Raw genomic sequence first — 21,509 nt, forward strand, 5'->3', positions numbered from 1 at the left:
ACTTCCAGACTTGATAGTATAGGCATTAGTCGTGTGTTTTGCCCACATTTTTATATCAGCTCTACTTGTCATATACAACCTACGCACTGAACAATAGCTCTCTCTTCTCTTTTTAATCGCGATCATGCCTAATTTCAATCGCAGTAGAATAATAGAGAAATTATAATTTCTAAGATATGATTGTTCCAATATTATTATTTTAAAAAAAAAACCAATAAACTTGCCTTCGAGGGTAATACAATCTTTGCACATGATTCATTAATTATTATAAAATTGACCAAAGGAAACTAACTCTTTTCACTTTTTCAGCACAATAAAATTATTTTATTACCCTTACAAAGCAAAAAATATAAAAGTATCATTCAAGGTCATTTTTTTTGTATTTTTGTTCTTATTTTCATAGTAAAATAACAATTATACCTTTGAAAACAAAAAAAAAAATGACAAATCATTGTCTAGAGGCTATTTTGTATTTTTTTTATTATGTTTATGTTTTTTAAAGGCAATTTTATTTTTTAATAAATAAAAAATATTATAAAAAAAAAGAAAAGTTGTCGATGCTTGTCTCCGCTACCTTTAGCCATAGCATCCAACGATAAACGACGAGCTTTAAGTTGTCGATGCTTGTCTCCGCTACCTTTAGCCATAGCATCCAACGATAAACGACGAGCTTTCTTAGTGTGGTTAGGTTTAGCTTGGTGACCCCTACCTTCCATGGAGGTGCGTGTGGCATCTTGAGCCCTATGTTGCTGCTAGTAGATTTTTTTTTAATATCTCCACCTCAATTTCCTTGCGTGGCACTTCAAACTTTCAAATCAACCATTCCATTTGTTTTCCCTTAAGATTTTATCCATGGTCTTTTGATTAGCATTTTTTTTTATTTGAGATTGTTTAAAGAATTGGATTTTTTAAAAAAAATTATCCTCCTTTAATTTTTTATCTATCATATTTGATCTCTATTCTTTTTATTCTCTTTGTTTTAGATAATTTTTTGAATTGATTTTTTTTTAAGATTCCATCCTCCTTTAAATTTTTTTTCTATGTGCATGTTTTAATCCTCACTCTTTATTTTTTGCTATTCTTTTTGCTTTGACACATTTTTAAATTTTTTTTTATGATTTCATCATCTAATATTAAATTGGTTGAGATTTGAGTTTCTTGATTGAACTGAAATCTTGAATTTTTCAAGTTACGAGTTTAGAGTATTAACCTAAGTTGTGGAGGTTCATGCAGATTTGCTTGTTTTTTTTTAAGTTAATGTCTTTTTAATTTTATGCTTCAATATTTATTTATTTTTCAGTTTGATCTTTCTTTGATTTTTTATCAATCATATTTATTCTCATTCTTTTAATTTCTATTAGTTTTGTTTTAGATGATTTTTAGAATTGAGGTTTTTTTACAACGTCATCTTCCTTCAATTTGTTTCCTATATGCTTTGATCATTTTGTGGTTGCAATTCCTTTTGCTTTGGCAAATTTTTTTAATTTAGATTTTTTTATGATTTCATCCTCCAATATTAAATTGATTGGAAATTGAGATTTTTTATTGAACCCAGGTCTAGGATTTCACTGTTTTTAAGTTTAGATGATTAACTATAGTCTAGAAGATTCGCCCATATTTCCTTGTTTTTTTATAAGCTAATATTTTTTTTTTCAATTTTATCCTTTAATATTTATTTATATATTAAATTTAATCTCTATATTTTTTAATCAACCCCAAGTCAGTTGAGACCCAATCATAGCTTAGTCGGGAGATGAATAAGGGAGAGAAAAAGAAAAATTATGACTATCTAACTAGGTTAACTCATTGTGGTCCTGTCCATTGCATGAGTCATCAATTTTATGAGTTAGTAAGAGTCAATACAATGAGTTGGCGCCATCTTTTCATTATGTTCTATACTTTTTTTTTTTGTAATTTAATCATTTCATGGTCTGTTGTTTTACATTTAAACTAGGGTTATGTAGGTGTTAAAATGACACCGCTATTAAAAATTTTTTTACCAAATCATCATTTGAACATAACGATCAATTTACTTTAAACCTATTAGGTCAAATAAGTCGCATTAATTTTTTATTTATTTATTAATACGTATGATGATAAAATACATTAAGGAAGTTTTTAATCTTAATTTCAAATATTTTATCTCATAAAAAAATAGCAACACTCATATTTTGTTAATGCAGTCGATGGGTTCTTATGTGATTAGTAGTGAACCAAGCATATTAGGATAGCATATTGCATATTTTTTATTTTTAGTTTAACGTGGGTGTCCGGGCCAGCTTGCGCGCACCTTGACTAATCCCACGGGCCCTGAAGTTAACGACCATGTAAGCCTCCAGTGGCCATCATATGAGCAACCACGGGGCTCGAACCTAAAACCACAAAAAATATAAATTTTTTGGTTCCAAGCTCTTACCACTGGATCAACACATCTTGTATATTTTTAGTTGCTTTTGTGCAAGCCTTGCCCACAGTACTACTTCCTGTACATGATCCTGAGAAATTGTCATCTGAAAGGACTGAGACGTCCATCACAGTATATATAACAAAAAGGACAAATTGAGACTGGTTTCATGGGCGCGCTAGGTAGAGAGAGACAAACGGGTACCTTGTCCTATCCATTAATATCAGTGTGCCATTTCCTCGTGGGATCGATCCGTATCCCCTCGTGACCCATACAGCATGGCTAGCTTCTTCTATCTCTCAGATAAATAAACAGTGCCCTCTGCTCTTCTTCCACCTTCTTAATCTGACAAGTACCTTTACGTCTAAGTTCGATTTACGCCACGCCCTTTAAGTTAGACGGTCTAACAATGATATTATTATTCTCATTTTTTAGTACTATTACTATATATAAGCAGCATGTTTGAGAGATCGGAGAGAGATGCTTTTGTGCATGCATGATTTTTAAACTACGGTACTCTCTCTCTCTCTACACGTATATAATAAGAACTAGTAGTTCTTGCAGAGCTGGAGCTAGAAGGGTTAGTGAGATAAACAAAAGAGAGTGCTGCAAAAGACAGAATTAAGAAAAACAACCCTGTAGCTTGTCGTATTGAATACACATTTTATATTTTCATTTTAGAGACAGAGATCTAGAGAGAGATTGGTAATTAATTTAACAAGGTTAGCTTTTTAAATTATATACGGGGATTTAATTAATTCTATCCGTATTCTCTCTGTGTTTTAAGCTGTCTCTCCTTGAAATCCTCGTTATATAGATTATCTAATTATTACTGTTATCATTTCATTATTAATTACTAGGGATATGTAGTAATTGTTTTTGGAAGGTATCGGCGGTAGTCATGTGAGAGATAATATAGGAGGAGCTTTTGTGGGGTTCACTTTCACTGCGTTTTAGAGATTAGAATAGAATCTTCTTGGCTCTTCAACGTGTAGAGGTGTTTGTGTTTGTGTTTGTGTTTGTGTTTGTGTGTGAGTGTGAGTGTGTTTTCGGTTTGATTTTGCTAGTGATGGTGGTGGGCTCGGTAGGATCTGTGCCTAAGTTGCTGACAACTTGTGAGAGGAAAGATCATCCTTTATTCTCTAGATCTCCATACTCTTTGTGGACCCTTTTTTTTTTAATTTAATTATAATTCTACATGCATGTCCTTAGAAATCTGGCTCCATGAATCATGAAATTTACTGCTTTACTCCTTAACTATTCATGCTTCTGTTACCTATTAATCATAAACTGCTCTCTCCATCATCCTACAGGTCCCATTGTGTGATTGTTGGACCCACCTGGGCATCAAGTGGTTCACGATTGGATTAGTCGATAACGGTATAGTAATCGATCAATTAGGTTAATTCCTTGTGGATGTGATGAGGTGTGTTTGTTAATTGTGGGGAAAATCTAGATTGGGGTCATATTTTTGAGGGAGAGCTATATATAGTGTGAATATTCCCGGAAATATGCATGTAACATGAGTAAGGAAATGGAAGGGTGATAATAAATATGTTTTGTAGAAGATAAGAACAAAACAAGTATCACGAGAATGGCATACAGAACCACCAAAAATACAGGGACAGTTTCCATGTCAGCCGCTGCAGTCTTGCAGAGTGCAGAAGGGTAAAGGCTTGAACTTGAGAATCAAGAAAAGAAAGACAAGAAGACAAACACCCAGAGAGAGAGAGAGAGAGAGGGAGAGGAGCATAGGAAGTTTTTTAGACGATGCTCTTCTCGGGCTATGGAGATAGTATTTCCCATTTTAATTGAATATCGGGACTAGAAACTGACATTTCTTCTTAGCAATTTCTAGTTGCTTCACAAATCTATGCAAAAGGGGATAAAAAGAATAAATGTCACATGCAACCTTTCTATTCTATAATATTTGTTCGCATCAATATTGGCTATACCCATCATTTGCTTTGGAACTTGACGACTTAAACTAGGTGATGGTCATTATTCATGTGAGAAAGTTAAGTTTCCTTTGGCATTACACATTGGCTATCATGAACATGAAGTTTCTTGATTTTTCATTGCATATTTTGAATCATGGGAACTGTTTTTCCCCGTAAATATCAAGCCAAATGATTTTTTTTTCTTTTTGTTCAAGTGGTACCATTATCTTGTTCATATCTTGACACTTGTAGCAGTAAAATTTGAGCTCGTTTATTGCTAAGATATAGCCGAACTGAGATGGCATTAATTATTAAATTTCGAAGACATGAATGTTCTCTGCCTGACCTCTTGAAAGCTAGCTAGCAAGGGAGAGTACGTACGTACATATAAAACAAAATATTTCTTGGGCCATTACAAAAAAGAAAGCAAAAAAGCTGTTAATTTTTCAGTTATTCATGGAGACTTTTGGGGCCAATAATTCAGTCACCTGAGACACGTCATCAAGGAAGCCGAGCCACGAAAGAGCCAAAGTTGGATGCTCCACGCATGTATAGACTACTACTATTACTAATTTACTATAAGGGGCAGTATAGTACGTAGAGAGAGAGAGAGAGAGAGACAGAGAGAGAAGGAGGTATGGAAATAATTTTAAGTTAGTCAGTAAAGGTAGTGGTGGCCAGAGAGAGCATGTCTATTGTTATGATATCGATATTGAAGTTAGGAACGTAGTGAGAAATAAAGTGTTTGAACTTTGAAGAGAAGCAACAGAAGAGGAGGAGGAGGAGGAGAAGAAATGCCGTCACCAATAAACAGGTTTTAAATCCCATCACGTAGTCCGATGTATCCTTTACCTTATCATAGATCTGCCTGCTACACAGTTAGAAAATGATGGAGTGAGTGAATGTGTTGGCTCTGCAATATTTATTAAGCAGCAAAATGAAAAGAGACCATCGATCGGTTTGACGTGAAGTGAAAGTCCGAAAGCACCTCCGTCTCAAAAAGGCAGGTAGGTCTTCTATATATATATATTTCAGCTCTTCTCCTTTAATAAATTAAATCTTTAACTTTAAAAATAAATAAAAAATTAAATTTTGATCCTTCCTGCAATTTTTTCTCTAATTAAAATTCCTGGCCCCTGTCTTCATTTCATCCACCCCGTCAAGGTGTTAGAAATGTCCTGGTAAGGTAATCAAAAGGTCTATAGATGAGGCTGAAAACCACAGTTAAGGACGTACTGTGTAATTATGACTCCAAGAGGATATATGAGGAATAAGAACTGCAATTAAGGAAATGTACAGTGTATAATCGAGACTACCAAAAGGAGGTCTGTTCAAAGAGATACAGAGAAAAAAAAATAATAATCATTGAGACGAGCATGGCATGGCAGTTATAAAGTGTTTGACTATATCATCAATCGCAAGTGGTGAAAAATGAAGAGAGGGAGTGAAAATGAAAAGGAGTTCTTTTTTCTAGACTAGCACAGCATGAAAAAATAATTTTGTAATCCAACATATTAGTTGACAGGTTCATATATCATATACATTGCCAGGTGTTTTGCGCATCAACTAACAAATTTCCTGCAAGTTATTGCTTTCTCAAATAATTCACTTATGCAAATATTTTTTTTTATAAAAATCTAATGGCATGAAAGAAATCACAATAATCTAATGGCTAAAAAAAGGATGATATGACAAAAAAAAAAAAGAGAGGAGAGAAAATAAAAGGAAAAGAAAATAAAAAAATACTTCGTAGACACACCAGAAATCTGAGGATAAAACTTTCAATACCACTAGAAAGATATCGACGAGATAAATTCATAAACACCATGAAAAGCCGACTTTAAAACTAATGGTGAGTCACGCGTGCAATCTAAAGATAGCGACATGTTTATTTATTGGCATTTTATCACCAATTCTGAAATTAACTTTCATCGTGTTTATGTATTCATCTCGTTGAAGATTTATTGGAGCTTTGTTGTGTCTTCAACGTCTCATTCATTTTTTTTTCTTTTTTCTTTTTCTTCTCTTGTGTTTTTTTTTTTTGTTTTTGGCATGGCATCTTTTTTTTTTTCTAACTATTAGATTATTTTGATTTATTTCATGCCATTGCATTTTTATAAAAATGTATGTTGAATTTCGACTAGTTTAAGAATTATTTTTTCAGGTAATAGTTTTTTTTCTTTTTCTAATCTAGCAAAAAAAAACTCAAAAAAGAGAAGGGTGGCATTGTCAATTTAGAAAGGCAGGCCTGCACCATCCTCCTGTGCCTGATTTTAAGTGGCTGTGCGCGGGATCAATGTGTGTGTGTGTGTGTGAGAGAGAGAGAGAGAGAGAGAGAGAGAGAGAGAGAGAGAGGTCACGGGTTTGTCTTGAAAGGTCCTGATTTCACAGTTCTAGACAGACAGACAGACATACAGACACATATTCTCTCTCACCACACAACCGAGGAGACTATCCAACGTTAATGTGAATTCACCCCTATTTTACTTACAGAGTTTAAAAACAACTTGTACACAATATTTTACTGTATCACCAAGACACTTAAAAACATCCCTCCATCCTCTTCAACATTTCAATCCACACCCAGGACTCCCATCCCGAGCTTCACAATACCGCCATATCCATATTCACACTCTCTTCCTTATCCCTTACCTAGCTATCACATCCAAAACCGTCACTTTTTCTCTCTTACACCTCTCCTGCAAATTAGCAGGCGCTTTTGATCTCCAATGGCTCTCATGTTAGATAACTGTGAAGGCATATTACTCTCATTAGACTCCCACAAATCAGTCCCAGCTCCTTTCCTTACCAAAACCTACCAACTGGTAGATGATCCAGCCACTGACCACATAGTTTCTTGGGGTGAAGATGACACTACTTTCGTTGTTTGGAGGCCACCTGAGTTTGCTCGTGATCTCCTTCCTAACTATTTCAAGCATAACAACTTCTCTAGCTTTGTCAGGCAACTCAATACCTATGTAAATATAACTTCAATCACTCTTATCATATGCCCTTTCTTTAAAACTTTGTGTCTTTGTTCTTTGTTTTTTCTATTTTTTATTTTGGCTCTGATTTGGGTTTGTTTTGGGTGTTTGGTGCATTAGGGGTTTAGGAAGATTGTACCTGACAGATGGGAGTTCGCTAATGAGTTTTTCAAGAAGGGAGAAAAACATTTACTTTGTGAAATCCATAGAAGAAAAACAGCTCAGCCACAAGTAGCCATTAATCAGCACCACCCACATTCTCCTTTTGGTGTTAACGGGCCCAGTTTCTTTCCTTTCCCAAGCAGAACCAGCATCTCTCCATCTGATTCAGATGAGCAAGCCAACAACTGGTGTGATTCACCTCCTCTCACTTCACCACCAAGAGGAGGAGTTGCTACCGCCACAGTTATTGGTGGTGGGGGTGGATTTAATAGTTCAGTCTCTGCGTTATCAGAAGATAATGAAAGACTAAGGAGAAGCAACAATATGCTAATGTCCGAGCTTGCGCACATGAAAAAGCTTTACAATGATATTATTTACTTTGTCCAAAATCATGTCAAGCCTGTTGCTCCCAGCAATTCCTACTCTTCTTCTTTGCTTCTTTGTGGCCCATCACCTTATGCTACAACAAATCATGTTACTTCTAATGGTTCTCTAGTACAGAAGCCCTTAAACCAGCTTCTTGGGTACTATCCTACAACTGCTCCAACTAACCCTAAGCAAATCCCTCAAGTTCATGTTTTGATCAACTCACCTACAACTACTTCACAGAGCTCTTTGACCATTCTTGAAGAAGCCAACAACAATGGTTGCAAGACAAAGTTGTTTGGTGTGTCATTACAAACAAAGAAAAGATTGCACCCAGAGTATGGTTCAAATCCAGGAAATATGGAAACTAGCAAGGCTCGTTTGGTGTTGGACAAGGATGATTTAGGATTGAATCTTATGCCTCTTTCAAGATGTTAGTATCTTCAAATCAATTCTAAAGATCTGAGCTTTTTGGGTTTAATATTTATATCTTTTCTTAGATTTTATTTCTTGTTTGATTTTCATTGTCTTCTTTGAGTCTTAAGATAGTCTGAGATGATAGTAGGCTACTAGCTCGTGTTAATGAAAGAAACATGCGTGTGCGTGCGTGTTGGTTTTTGTGACCTTGTATATAACTTTAGTGCCGGGTATTTTCTTTACCCCCCACAGCCATGAATGCAGGTGGGGTTTGGTTAGAATGAAGATCAAATCAAATCAAGTTTAAAAATCACAAGTCCATTTCTAAAGAGATGTCCTTTCATTTTGATTGTTTGCAATTTATTGCTCTCTCCTCCTGCTTCTCCTCTTTCTGAATTTAATGTCTGTAAAAGTTTCAGTTCCATTAACTAATGCAAGGGAAAGATAGAGTCTTGATGGCTTAATTAATTTCCTTTCCTCTTAGGTTCTTTTGGGGGGCAAAAATAGCTGAGAGGTTTCAGGCTGGGTTCATCTAGGGCTTTCTCTGATTAGTCCCATTAATGTATGATACGCAGCACTATGTCTTGCAAAATACTTCCAAAACATCCGAAAACTGATGGATGGGATAAAAACAAAAGTAAGAAAGGGCAGCTAACTAGCTGAGGACAATATGATTATGGTCATTCATTTCTCAAAATATGATTAGCCTTGTCATAATAACTATCATTATCATTAATTATTCCTAGAATTATTTGTCAATGTGAAAAGAAACTGTATAGATAATACGATTAATCTGGAAAAGAAGCAGGTCATCATTTCTCGTTTGTATGCACTGTCAGTAGACGGCAAATAAAATTACAAATTAACAGATGTAATGAAAGAGTACGGGGTTCAAAAAGTAAGAAGAAGAAAAAAATGAGCGGCCTGTTCGATGACAGCGAAATGCTAGAGAGACTGACTAAAAAATAAAGTGGTTTGAAATGTTTCTATCAAGGCTTCTATACTTCTTCTGAGGACCAGAAACCTTTGCTTTTACCTACTTTAAGTAGCCGATCAGCTTCCTCGAACCTCCCTTTGGATCCCATCTTCTCTTTCCTTACAATACATGCATCCCTGTTTTCACCATTTCCAATCCTTCTTAGTTTTTCTTCTTCCATGCTACAACCCCATAAAGATAGAGTCTTCATGAATGATAGCTAAACAAACCAGCATTTGCTTAAAAACCCCATCTCTTTTTATGCATCCCTTCGCTTGTCCTATGTACGTATTGCCATTGTAATTAAAGTGGGTTCGACTATACATTTCTACTGGCATGGGTTTTAATCTTCCTTTGTTTTTGTTGGCTTGTTTTTTTGTGTATTTTTCACGAAGATTATTTAATGTCTAAGACAGAGAAGCTCTGAAGAGACAGAGATGGGAGCATGTGTTAAGAAAAGTTAGACAAATAGTATTCTTTGTCGTGCAATGTATACCTCTCATACGACATACAAAACCCTAACCCTAGTATTTTCTTATTTGACAAAAAAGTACCCCTATGCCTACGCCCCCTTCTCCGAACCTTTGTCCTTTCTAGGACTTGGGAGGTATCGCACGTGACATGAAAATTCATGCGTGATGTAGAATACATAAATGAGATGACACGTCAGTCTATATACTCGTAGAAGGGTGAAAAAGAGTGCTGGGTGATGGGGCATCCAAAAGTGGATACGGATCATCCAGTAAAGATGCTTTAAAGGAAGGTGTTTGCGTGTCGCTGCTTAACAGCGACCATCAAAATAAGGTCATTTGAATCAAAGTTTTAATTTAAAAAAAAAAAAAAACAGGAAAGGAGAGAGATGGGATTTAAAAAGACTTGTTATGCTTCGTTTAGTCTTTTGATCGCACTTTGTTGACATTTCCTGAGGCTTCTTTTTTTACAACACTTTATTGACAAGTTTTTGACATATACCATATATTAATACTACTTATAAGGATTTATATAATGCAGGGTACGTGGATGCGTATAATAAATAAATATAAGGCTGTAAAAAAGAAAAAAACTAGCTACTTGTATCCAAATTGTTTTCCCTTTTCTCCTCGAAGTTTCCCACGAGGCCATGATGCCCTACATATACATATAGCCTACCCTAACTAGGTTTAGTTTTCTAAATATTTAACCTGTACTAGAAGAAATTAGCTTTTCAATCTAGCAATGCATAATTAAAAGTCAAGGTTTTTTTTTTTCATTTTATCCCTCCAAATTTTTGAGGATTTTTTTTTAATTTTTTTTTAATTTTATCCTTTAATATTAAATTTACATGATATTAGACTTCATAATCTATTTCAATTTATTTTAAAGGATTTCTCGATCTCATGACTTAGGTTGCGAGTTTTGAAGGTTAGTCATGTTGACTCGGTCATCTTTTTATCTTTTTTTAATTAAGTTTTTTTAAACTTCATCCTTCAATATTGAGTTGATTGAGAATTATACTTTATAGTTGCTTTTGTATTTTTTTCCTATGGGGTTATCACGGTCTCATGATCTGAGTCGCGAGTTTTATAAGTTAGATAGGTTGACTCGAGTTTATTTTGTCCTTGTATAAATTGATTTTTTTTCATCTTCATCCCTCAACATTAGGTTAATTGAGAATTACATTTTTTTAATTTTTTCTTTCGATTTGCTTTCTATGGGTTATCCCGGTCTTGTGACCTTGGTTTGACAGGATAACCCGAGTTGACTTGGGTCATTGTTTTTGTCTATTTTTTTTTTACATTTTCTTCCAATATAATCCTTCAATATTGGGTCGATTTGAAATTGGGCTTCATAATCTTTTTTTTTCTTTCCATGGGGTTATGATGGTCTTATTATCCAAGTCGCGGGTTAGGTCAATTGACTCAAGGTTTTTTTATCCTTTTGTATCCATTTTTTTTATTTTGTTTCAATTATATTCTTTAATATTGGGTTGGTTGAAAATTAGACTTTATAATCTGTATCAGGTTGTGTTCAATGAGGTTATCTTGGTCTTATAATCCGGATCACAAGTTTGGTCGGTTGGCTCGGGTTGACTTGGCTGGTATTTTGTGTCTGTTTTGTGATTATTTTTTTTAATTTTATTCTTCAACATTAGGTTAATTGGGAATTGAATTTCATTTTTAATTTCATCCTTCAACATTGGGTTGATTAGAAATTTGGTTTAATAGTTTTTTATTTGCTCTCTATAAGGTTATTAGGGTCTCATGATCTAGGTAGCGGATTTGACAAGTTAATCCGAGTTGATCCTCATCGATCTAATATGTTGTCATTTTAATATATTTTTTTAAAAATATCATCTTTGAGTCAAGCAATAGTTTTATTAATCATCTGGATTGTCTTTGAACCTATAAAGTCGACCAATTTACATCAGGGATCAATCCCTATATAATTTAATTTTTTTAATAAAAAACATGTTAACAATACTTCAATATTTTTTTACATAAAAAAATATAATTTACCCACGGCATAGCGCGAGAAATTATACAATTAAGTATAAAACTAAAAGGTATTGGAAAAACACTGTTTCATCACACTCATTAGCACTATGAATTATAATAGCAATCCTCGATGATGGTTTTTTCTTGCATTTAAGTCCTTTTTTCTGTTTGACTATTGATTTTTTTTTAATTTAATTCTTATATGATGTATCTATATATAGGGATTTAGAATTGATAATTTTTTTATATAGTTATCACAATATTAAAATTAATATCAAAAAAAATATCTCAACATCATCATATTACATGTTATTTTTAAAAGAGTTAAATTAAATAAATAATTATACGTTCACCACTTTAGTAATGGTTGTCGTGAAGGGTCTTGAAATTGTCACCGCAGGCTACTAGAAGGCGAAGCAACGTTGCGTTGCATTGCATTGAGAGGGCAGGTCACTTGGTGGAATTGGAGCGACCCTTTGCCTACAATTAATAGGCAACTCAAGCAAATTCTTGCTTCTTTGTACGAAGATGGGAAGGAAAATTAGTGGAACTCATCCTCTCTCCACTCTTGGCCGTTGTTGTTTGTATTAGTTTTGACTTCAGCATGATCAATTAAATTAGTGCTGTGAATTTTCCTACCTCCTAATTTTCCGTTTTCACGAGATGAAATCTCATCTCATCTGACCGATCTGTGGAATTAGTACCGTTGCATCTTATTGAATATTCTGCTTTTTGAATCATATGCGATGTTTAAAATAATCCACGACTACATAGCACCACCTCCTAAGATTTGAACCCTGATAAATTAATGATTCAGATAATAATTAATGCCTTTTAAGGACCACCTCCTACTAGAGCTCAAGGGTATCACAAGTAGCATCGTTATATGCTTTATTTTTAAAAATAAATTAGTTAAAAAAAATTATTAAAAAATTAGGTTTGAAGTAACCTAATTTAGAGTTTGAAGATGAAATTCTAGTTGCCTATTTGCAGGTTTAGTAGAGTATATTTTTTTTTAATTGAACTCGATTATATGATTATTTTATTTTTCTTTTCACCATATGGTTAAACAAAATAGTTTCAAAAAAATATGTTATTAAATTTTAGAAAGTTTATGGGCTTGTTAATGGGTATGACGAGTTTAACTTTATTTTTAAAAAAATTATTTTTTTCAATTTTATCCTTCGATATTAGGCTGATTGAGAATTTAGTTTTATAATTTATTTCTTTTTGCTTTCTATGAGTTTATCATAGTCTTAAAAAAAATCTCAGTATTGGTTTGACGCTCAATTTTGTGATCGTCTATATTTGTTATCATATAGTTAAATAAAACAATAATTTAGAAAAAAAATATGTTATTAATCCCAATGAAGTCCATTACCTGTTTTACAGGTTCGACGTGTTGACCCGAGTTTTCCAATTTATGGAATTAATGGGTTTACCTATCCAACTTGATATGTTTTTTTTTAGTTTCTGATCCTTTAATTTTTCTGATTGTTTTTTTTATTTCACTCTTCAATATTGGATTGGTTGAGAAATGAAGTTTATGATTTATTTTTTTTTATTTTTTATAGGGTTATCACGATCTCAAATAAATATTTTTTTTTAAAGTTGGTTCTCGATTTTGAAAGCATCTAATAATGTTATCGTAAAATTAAATAAAAATAATTTATAAAAAAAAATCAAAGTTATTAAACCCATTGAAATCTATGACTCAGGTTGTAGGATGACCAAGGTCGATCTAATCTGATATTGTCTCAATATAAAAAAAAATATTGTTTTTTTAAGTTATGTCATGTTTCTATCAGTCATTAAAGTTGTTTTTGAATTTATTAAATTAAATAATACACTTTAGATCAGGTTTCACGTGGTTTAATTTAGAACTCGAATTAAAAAAAGAGTAAAGTTGATAAATATTAATATAATACCATTTAATTGAATTGAATGAAGGTGCTAAAAAAGTTTTATACTCTTGATAATGTTTTTTAAAAAATTGACATTGGAATAATTATCTACTAAAGTACTCTCTTGACAGTTTTAATATTTAATTACAGGCTCTCTAAACAGCTGTCAAAATTAGAAGTGGAGCATGCAATGGACTGCTCAGCGCATATTCTCGAGGCTGCTTCTGTGCGTTAGACAATTTATCGTGCATAAACAAGTTGTTTAAAACTAGTGGAGATCTCAAAATCTGCTGAAGCCTCCCTTCGTGTAGAGAAGATAGCAGATGGATTTGGGTTGCACATGATGTTTTTGATCACGGTGCAGATCAATTCGATATTAATAATTTCTTTTTTAGTTTAACGTGGATGTCCGGGTCAGCTTGCGTGCACCTCGACTAATCTCACAGGCCCTGAAGTTAACGACCATGTAACCTTTCAGTGGCCATCATATGAGCAATCACAGGGCTCAAAAATAAAAATATTAATAATTTCTTAATTATACCAAAAAGAGGTAAGCAATTAATTAAGAAAACGTCTTGCTATGGCGGCAGTGCTGTTAATCCATACATGGTTCCACCATCGCGATAATAATGCCTCATATAGTGTTTGGGAGCCACAATCATCAAGGAAGGAAAGTGGGATGAAATCAAACAGAGGAGAGGATGTAAGGGGAATGAATTTCATTTTCCTTATTTTGCTTGGATCGAGGTGAAAATGAGGGAAGAAAAATAAAGAAATTGTTTTTAATTAAAAGTTATAACTTACAAATAGTTGGAGGTAAAGAGCAAAATTACCTTCTCTACCCTTGCTTTTGAATAAGTATATCATTTATTAAATATAAAATAATAATTTTATAAATTCTTTTTTCCTTTTTCTTCAAATTAAAGTGATTTAGATCATGTTCGGTATTAAAAAAAAATCTCAAGAAGATATTTTTTTTAACATGGATATAAGGACATATTAGATTAACTTAGATTAACTCTAGTTAATCCGTCAAACTTGTAACCTAGGTTATAGACTTCACTAGATTCAAAAACATTTACTTATTTATTTATATGATAAAGAAAATATGAAAAATAATTCAAAATCAATTAAATATTAAAAGATAAAATTAAAAAAAAAAGTCAAGCTAGATGCACGACTTTGGTGGTCAAACATGCATAGACCTTAAAAAAACTTAATTTTCAACCCAAAAACACCTAATAAACACCATAAAACCTCCATAAATCTTCTACCAATCCCAAAACAACCTTTATCTACTTTTTCATGCGTGTTTATATGAAAAACTCACCACCATTGAATTCATCTCATTGAATGAAAGATGTTGATACCAAGAAATGTGAGTTTCGTAGCTGAAAAACGATGAAAAAAAATATTTTTTCTCTTATCATCATTTTCATTTGATTTTCTCTCTCCTCTCTCTAACTCAATGAATAAAATGTTAAGAAAAGTAACTTTTGTACCAAAATAAAAATTACAAAAGCTATAGGTACTATGAAGGAAAAAAAAGTATGAGAATGGAAAAAAAACATTTCCTTTAAATTTTAGATTAGCCATGATTTTTCTTCTTATTTTACACCTTGATTCTTTATTGTTGAATTTTTTTTCTTTCCTTAACAAATTTTGAAAAAATAGTCATGAAATTAGATATAAAAGACTGGATTTTTATTAAGAAAATATTAAGAATTAAAATGAAAAAAAATTGATTAGTATAGTGTTTTAGACAATTGTTTTAATAAATGTTGTTTTTATAGTGGTAAGCTTGTAGCAATTATATAATGGATCTTGAATTTGTATTATAATATCGAGTTAAGGTTATATTTGATATTATAGTTTAATTATATTTTTGAATATTTTTTAGATTTAAATTAATTTTTTAGAGTATTTTTATATTATTTTGATTTGTTAATATCAAAATAAATTTTAAAAATTAAAAATTTATTTTAATATATTTTTAAATAAAAAAATACTTTAAAACAACCTTTAAGCATCCGGTAATTGTTTCAAGGTTGAAGCCTACTGTTTCAAAGCGGAAGCCCAGTAAACTAAACTACATCATTTGTTTTTTTGTTACCGCTTATTTTAAAAAATTGAATTTTAAATTTAAATTAATATTTTTATTCATGTATCATTCTAATATTAAAAATAAATTTTAAAAATAAAAAAAATATTATTTTAATATATTTATAAAACAAAATATTTAATAACTACGTCTCCGCTCCTCACGGCTTTACTTCCGTCGGCCGCCGCTTCCTGGCCTCTTCCCAGCTTCAGGACCCCAAAGCATCTTCAGGCTCCATCCTCTACTGGTCCTGGTCTAAGGTATATGCACTTGAAGTGTTTGATTAAATTCATCTAAGTAAGTTTGGTCTGATATATTTCATTTCTATCCATTTATTAGCCTCAAGTGGGGGTTAAGTGCTTCCCAGAGAAGCCGGTAAAGCCGCTTGTTGCTAATAGTGAAGGCACTTATATTGTTGGAGGTGGTTTATCCCGGAATATTTACTTTGGGGAGGTGAATTTTCTTGCTCTCTCTCTCTTTCTCTCTTCTTTTCTTCGTATATGTTTGTTGATTTTGGCCAGCGGAAATTAGTTCGAAGAGCTGCTAATTTTGCTGTTGGGACATTTCTGTCGTGTGAATGGAATGACGGGTAGATTGCTTAAGAAATGGCGTGCCCATTACAGGACTGTTACTTGCTTGGTTTTTACAGAAGATGATTCTCTTTTGGTTTCTGGTTCTGAGGATGTATCTGTTCGAGTCTGGTCACTACTCGTGTACGTCCTTTGGTTTTTTATAGCTTTTTGTTTAATGTTAATGGTTAATTTTTTATGCTCATGATTGTGGAGTATACTTGAGTTTCTTTTGTACAAGGTAGGATATTTGATGATTATCAAACAGAGCGGGCAAGCACACTTTACGAGCATAGCTTTCAAGAGCATACTTTGCGTGTCACTGATATGGTAACAGGTTGATGTGATCTTTGTTGAAAATGAATATTTTCCACTGTTTTCATGTTATTTATAATTTTTTCCATTAACTTAGACACTAATTCATACTTCTATCGATAATCAGTTGATAAGATGTTAATTGGATTAAGATATCGATTTATAATTGGATTATGATAATTGAGTTCAGTATTCAGTGAATCTGATTGCTTAGAAAGGTCGTCAAGGGAGCCCCTCCTAGAATTGGAGTCGAGCTTGCAAGTGATGCATTTTTAAACAAATTAGTTTTACAACCTTAGCCGATTAAAATTCTTTACTCAGTACCAATTTGGGGAAATATAACATGTTTCTTTGATAAATTTAGGATATACTTTGATGTGCCTATTCGCTAGCATGGTTTTTGAGTAGCTAGGACCATCCAGTTCCTTGTGCAGAAAGATTCTACCTTAAATGGGGACTGTAATTATTTAATTTTGTTTTTGTTCAAATAAGAAAATCGCGTTGCAACTCGATATATGATCTTACAATTTCTGGATTAAATTGCTTGTGGTTTGTCTATTATCCTGTGACTGGCACTCTATCATCGGAAACAATTTTGCTTCACTATGTAATTTTTATGCTGTTTGTAGAGCCACGTATATTTATTGTAAGCAATGTACTCTTTCAATTTTTTTTGAATCCATATATTTTGCATTAAATTTGTTTCATGATATGTGCTAGATTTTTTTTTCCGATGTGGATTGTATTAGGTGGGGAGCTTATCTAACAGAATCTTATTAAGAAATATACAGTTTCCCTCTATTATTGATGCGATTACATTGGACCCTGATGAACATGTATTTTATGCTGGTGGCAGAGATGGCAAGATACACATTGCTGCGCTCAATGCTGATAGCTCATCTAGCAAAAGTCACTGGTTGCATATCATCAGTTCATTACCTAGTCACAGGTTTGTGATTTTTCTTACAGATATTCATGTCATAAATGTGGCAATCTTCTAGCATGTAAATTTTCTGCGTTCGAAGTTTTCATTGCTCATATCATTTCCACCAAGTAACTCAGCCTCTTGCTTTTGGATTGTTTTGTTAATTGAAATTTAAGGTGCGTGCTTTGTAGTATTTGATTTTTCTGTGTAACAAGTGTGTACTTTATAGTATTTAATTATGCTATGTAGCAAGACTCATCATGGTACCAGCAGTGCCTTCAATTGCTCTGCCCTTCATTGTCATGATGGCATGACCAATTCTTGCTTCTGACAAGGGCCTAGATCTTGAGATTGTGAACATGCTATATTTTGGAGAAATGTTTCCCATTAATATGCAGATTTAAGTTTCACTCCTGGGGAACATGGTGTTTTTTTCCATAGATTTAGAGATGTTCATAGATTTCTTTTCAACTCAAAAGATAATGAATCGATTTCCTATGCTATTTAGAAGGTTCCTACATGATCTTTAGATATTAATAAGCATCAGCAGCAGCACTTAAATAATTGTTTTTATACATACTTATATATGCTTTGTATTGAGCAGTAACTGTTACTTGCTTAGCATATAATACAAATGGAAATATATTGCTTGCTGGATAGGGAGGTTGGTATGATTCGAGGTTTGGGACCCAAAAACACATAACATGGTTAGTGTGTTCAAACATGCAAAAGGTTTTGTTCTAATTACCTAGACTTCCGTTTGCTTATTTGCATATGGTTTTTGCCTTATTCCTAATTTTTATTCTTTCTTTCTATGCTTACATTTCTGTATTGTGATTTGACATTGCACGAATCAAAGGTCATGTGAACAATATCCATGTTATTAAGCGAATGGCGTACTTGAACCCGCAATGTTGTCAAATGCTCACGCTTACTCAAGAAGGCATGGATCATCATTACCACCTCCGGTCAATAAATATATCAATACAACGGATGAGAAAATCGTTACGCAGTAGATAATCTCCAGGCGTCTTGAAATAATCCTCTGGATTCTTCATGCATCAGCTCTCAAGTGATTAATTGTCAAATCAAAGAACTTCAGGTTCTTAATTGCTGCAAAATTTTCATTTTTTTACTTTATTAATGCAGATAACTAAATTCAATTTTTCCAGTACTGTTACTGTGATGAGTGTTGTTTTAGAAAGAGCTCCCTATTGATTTCTGTCCAACCGCGTAGAATATCTGTAACTTGTATTTACAAAATTTTGATTCCAGCAACAAGGCTCAGCTGCTGCAGCTGGAATGGAGGTGGAGAAGCTAAAGCTTGATTGCACGCTATCAATGCAAATGCTTCAAAGGTGGAAGAAAATGTATGACAACTTGCATGAATTTTGCGAGGTCGAGCTCTTGGATGGAGATGACGTGGGGAGTGCAAATCAGATATTAACCTGAGATGTCAAAGGATTTCTCATTGCACGAATGGCTTCAAAGTTTTTGTCAGTGTATTTGCCATTAATCCGATGAGTGGTGAGAACCTCCGCTTTAGTTATTCACAATCATGTCCTTTTTTGGAATTTTCATTTGTTGACCATCAAAAACAAGTCATCCTGAAGGTATTTGGGAACAACATTCAAGATTAGGATTACGGTAACAGTTTTATCAGACAGATGAGCTTCAATCATGTTACTGCCGTGCCATGGAAGCTGGATGATTAACCACACTCATATTTTTCACTCTTTATCGATTGTGGGTTTGACTACTTTATCCTCCTCAGCCCAACTACATGATTTCATGCCCCAAGAGAAGGTCAACTTAGCTTTCCTGATTCCCCTGCCTCTGGAATTTATTATCCTTGTATATGAAGTTGATGTTCATAATTTAAAGAATCCCATGAATTTGCCACAGCATCATGCGGAACAAAGTGCCATTATGACTGGGTGCTCAGATTTGATTCATTGTTTCCATGAGCAGTCATATGATGAGCTTTGTCCGTTTACTTAATTGGTTAGGGGTTAGCAGAGGGTGAGCATTGCAGTTCTTATCATTGGTGAAAATGAATTTGTACAATAAGTATTTCGAAGGAGTTTAAGACAGTTAAATAGGATTTTTCCAGCAAATGTAAGGAGATAAAGACGCAAGACGAATAATTAGGTAGGCAGATGCTGGTTTTTTTTTTTTTTTTAATCATGGGTGTTCTAGTTAATTTATACGCATCTAGATTAATTTTTTGAATTCTTGAAGTTTCTGAGTTCCTGAAATTAATAATCATATAAGTTTTTAGTGATTTTGAAATTTATAGCATTTAAACTAGTAATTTTAAAAAATAAATTTAAAATGTGAATAATTAAACTAAATTTCTTGGTATTAAGCTGTTCGGTTTTGATTGATGATAGATGCACATTTTTAACCAAAATGTCCATGTGTGGACGCAGATGAGCGTTGTAATTGTGTGCTCAAAGCCATTCAATCACAAAAAAATAAAATAAGCAAAGAGCTGAAAGAATGCGCGGCTCAAAATGTACTACTATACAAGGCAAAAATCAGCTTGTGAGCTCATCTGTAGTTTCGTGACGCAAACAGCACTGATGAAGCTAGATTTACCTGAAAAACAGTCTGATCAACCAGATCCTCTTTCTACACGCTAGCTTTCATCGAAGGAAAGACTGGCGAGGGCTCTGAAAATGTACTCTCCAAAAATTGACGCCAAAGCCATAGAGTTTTTTTAGGATTCTTATATATATATATATAAACAATATAAAAAATATTTAGAAAAACAATATATTTTAAAAAGTCACAAATGACGTCTAAGGATTTGATAGACACAAAATCCAGTAAAAAAAGTATAAAAAAAGTATAAAAAAAATGATATTGAAGGCACATCAAAACTTCGATGACGACATTACTAGTATTGTTGGAAAGATCAAAATGGGATGAATCTAATGATACTAAAAAAGATCACCAATTGTGACCAGAGCAGGTCACACAAGTGGCCCAAAGACAAGTGAGCCCCAACACTTTTAAACGGATCGTGTGGCTCACTCTGTTCATTGTTTGTGACTTTCTTTCAAGTTGTTGAATTCATCTTGTTGAAATCTTTCTAAAAGTACTGTCTTTATTAGAGCTTTGATGTGTCTTCAGTGTTATTTTTTTTCTCTTTGTTTGTTTTTTCTCACTCCTCTCTCCTCTTGTAATTTGTGGAGAAATAAGAGAGAGAAAATAAAATAACTCTAGAGGCACACTGAGCTCTGATGATAACACCACTGATACTTTTGAAAAGATCTCGACAAGACAAATTCAATGCCACTAAAGAAAGCCACAAACAGTGAACGAAGTAAACCACATGAGTAATATAAAGGTGTCAGGGCTCACTTGCCTTTGGGCAGCTCGTGTGACCAACTCTAATCATTGTTTGTGAATTTTCCAGGTAATGTTGGATTCGTACCATTGAGATCTTTCTAACGATACCAGTGGCGTCGTCATCGAAGTATTAATGTGCCTCTAGAGTCTTTTTATTTTTTTTTCTTTCTCCTCTCTTTTTATTGAATCTTGTGTCCAATAATTTTGCAACTTGAGAGAGTCGCAGATGACATTTAGGACTCACGAGTCGCAAATGTCATCTGCGACTTTCTAAATTGTTCTAGTTTTCTAAATATTTTTTGCAATGTGTTATTTTATTAATAAACTCAAATTTAGCGTGTCTAACCCCCACCCTGAAGTCCCAAAAAACCTATGGTCTCAGGCAACATGTCCGGGCCCAGCTATAATGGCCCCAGCCGTAAGGAAGAGCTCAACCCTTATGGGCACAACTTAGGGAAAAATCCTAGCTCTCATGGGCTTAAATTAGAGGAAGAACCCAACTCTTATTGGCTAAGCTTAGGGGAAGAGCTCAATTCTCATGAGTTCGGCCTAAAAGAAACGTTCATCCCTTTTGGGCTGAACCTAGGAGAATAACCCAGTCACCATGAACTCAAC

At 33.5% G+C, this 21,509-nt stretch overlaps 1 protein-coding gene and 1 pseudogene across 1 annotated transcript; both read left to right on the forward strand.

The window, feature by feature from the left end:
- The first annotated feature begins 6,697 nt into the window (after positions 1 to 6,697).
- LOC7462875 (heat stress transcription factor B-4) lies at positions 6,698 to 8,589 on the forward strand. Its single transcript, XM_002301140.4, has 2 exons — positions 6,698 to 7,322; positions 7,449 to 8,589. Exons 1-2 carry the CDS (start codon positions 7,074 to 7,076, stop codon positions 8,292 to 8,294), a joined length of 1,095 nt encoding a protein of 364 aa, XP_002301176.2. The 5' UTR covers positions 6,698 to 7,073; the 3' UTR covers positions 8,295 to 8,589.
- A 7,523-nt stretch (positions 8,590 to 16,112) lies between these two features.
- On the forward strand, positions 16,113 to 19,717 carry LOC7462876 (protein ROOT INITIATION DEFECTIVE 3-like; annotated as a pseudogene).
- Positions 19,718 to 21,509: the final 1,792 nt, after the last annotated feature.

Source organism: Populus trichocarpa, chromosome 2 (assembly GCF_000002775.5).
Source record: "Populus trichocarpa isolate Nisqually-1 chromosome 2, P.trichocarpa_v4.1, whole genome shotgun sequence".
NCBI classification, from domain to species: domain Eukaryota; kingdom Viridiplantae; phylum Streptophyta; class Magnoliopsida; order Malpighiales; family Salicaceae; genus Populus; species Populus trichocarpa.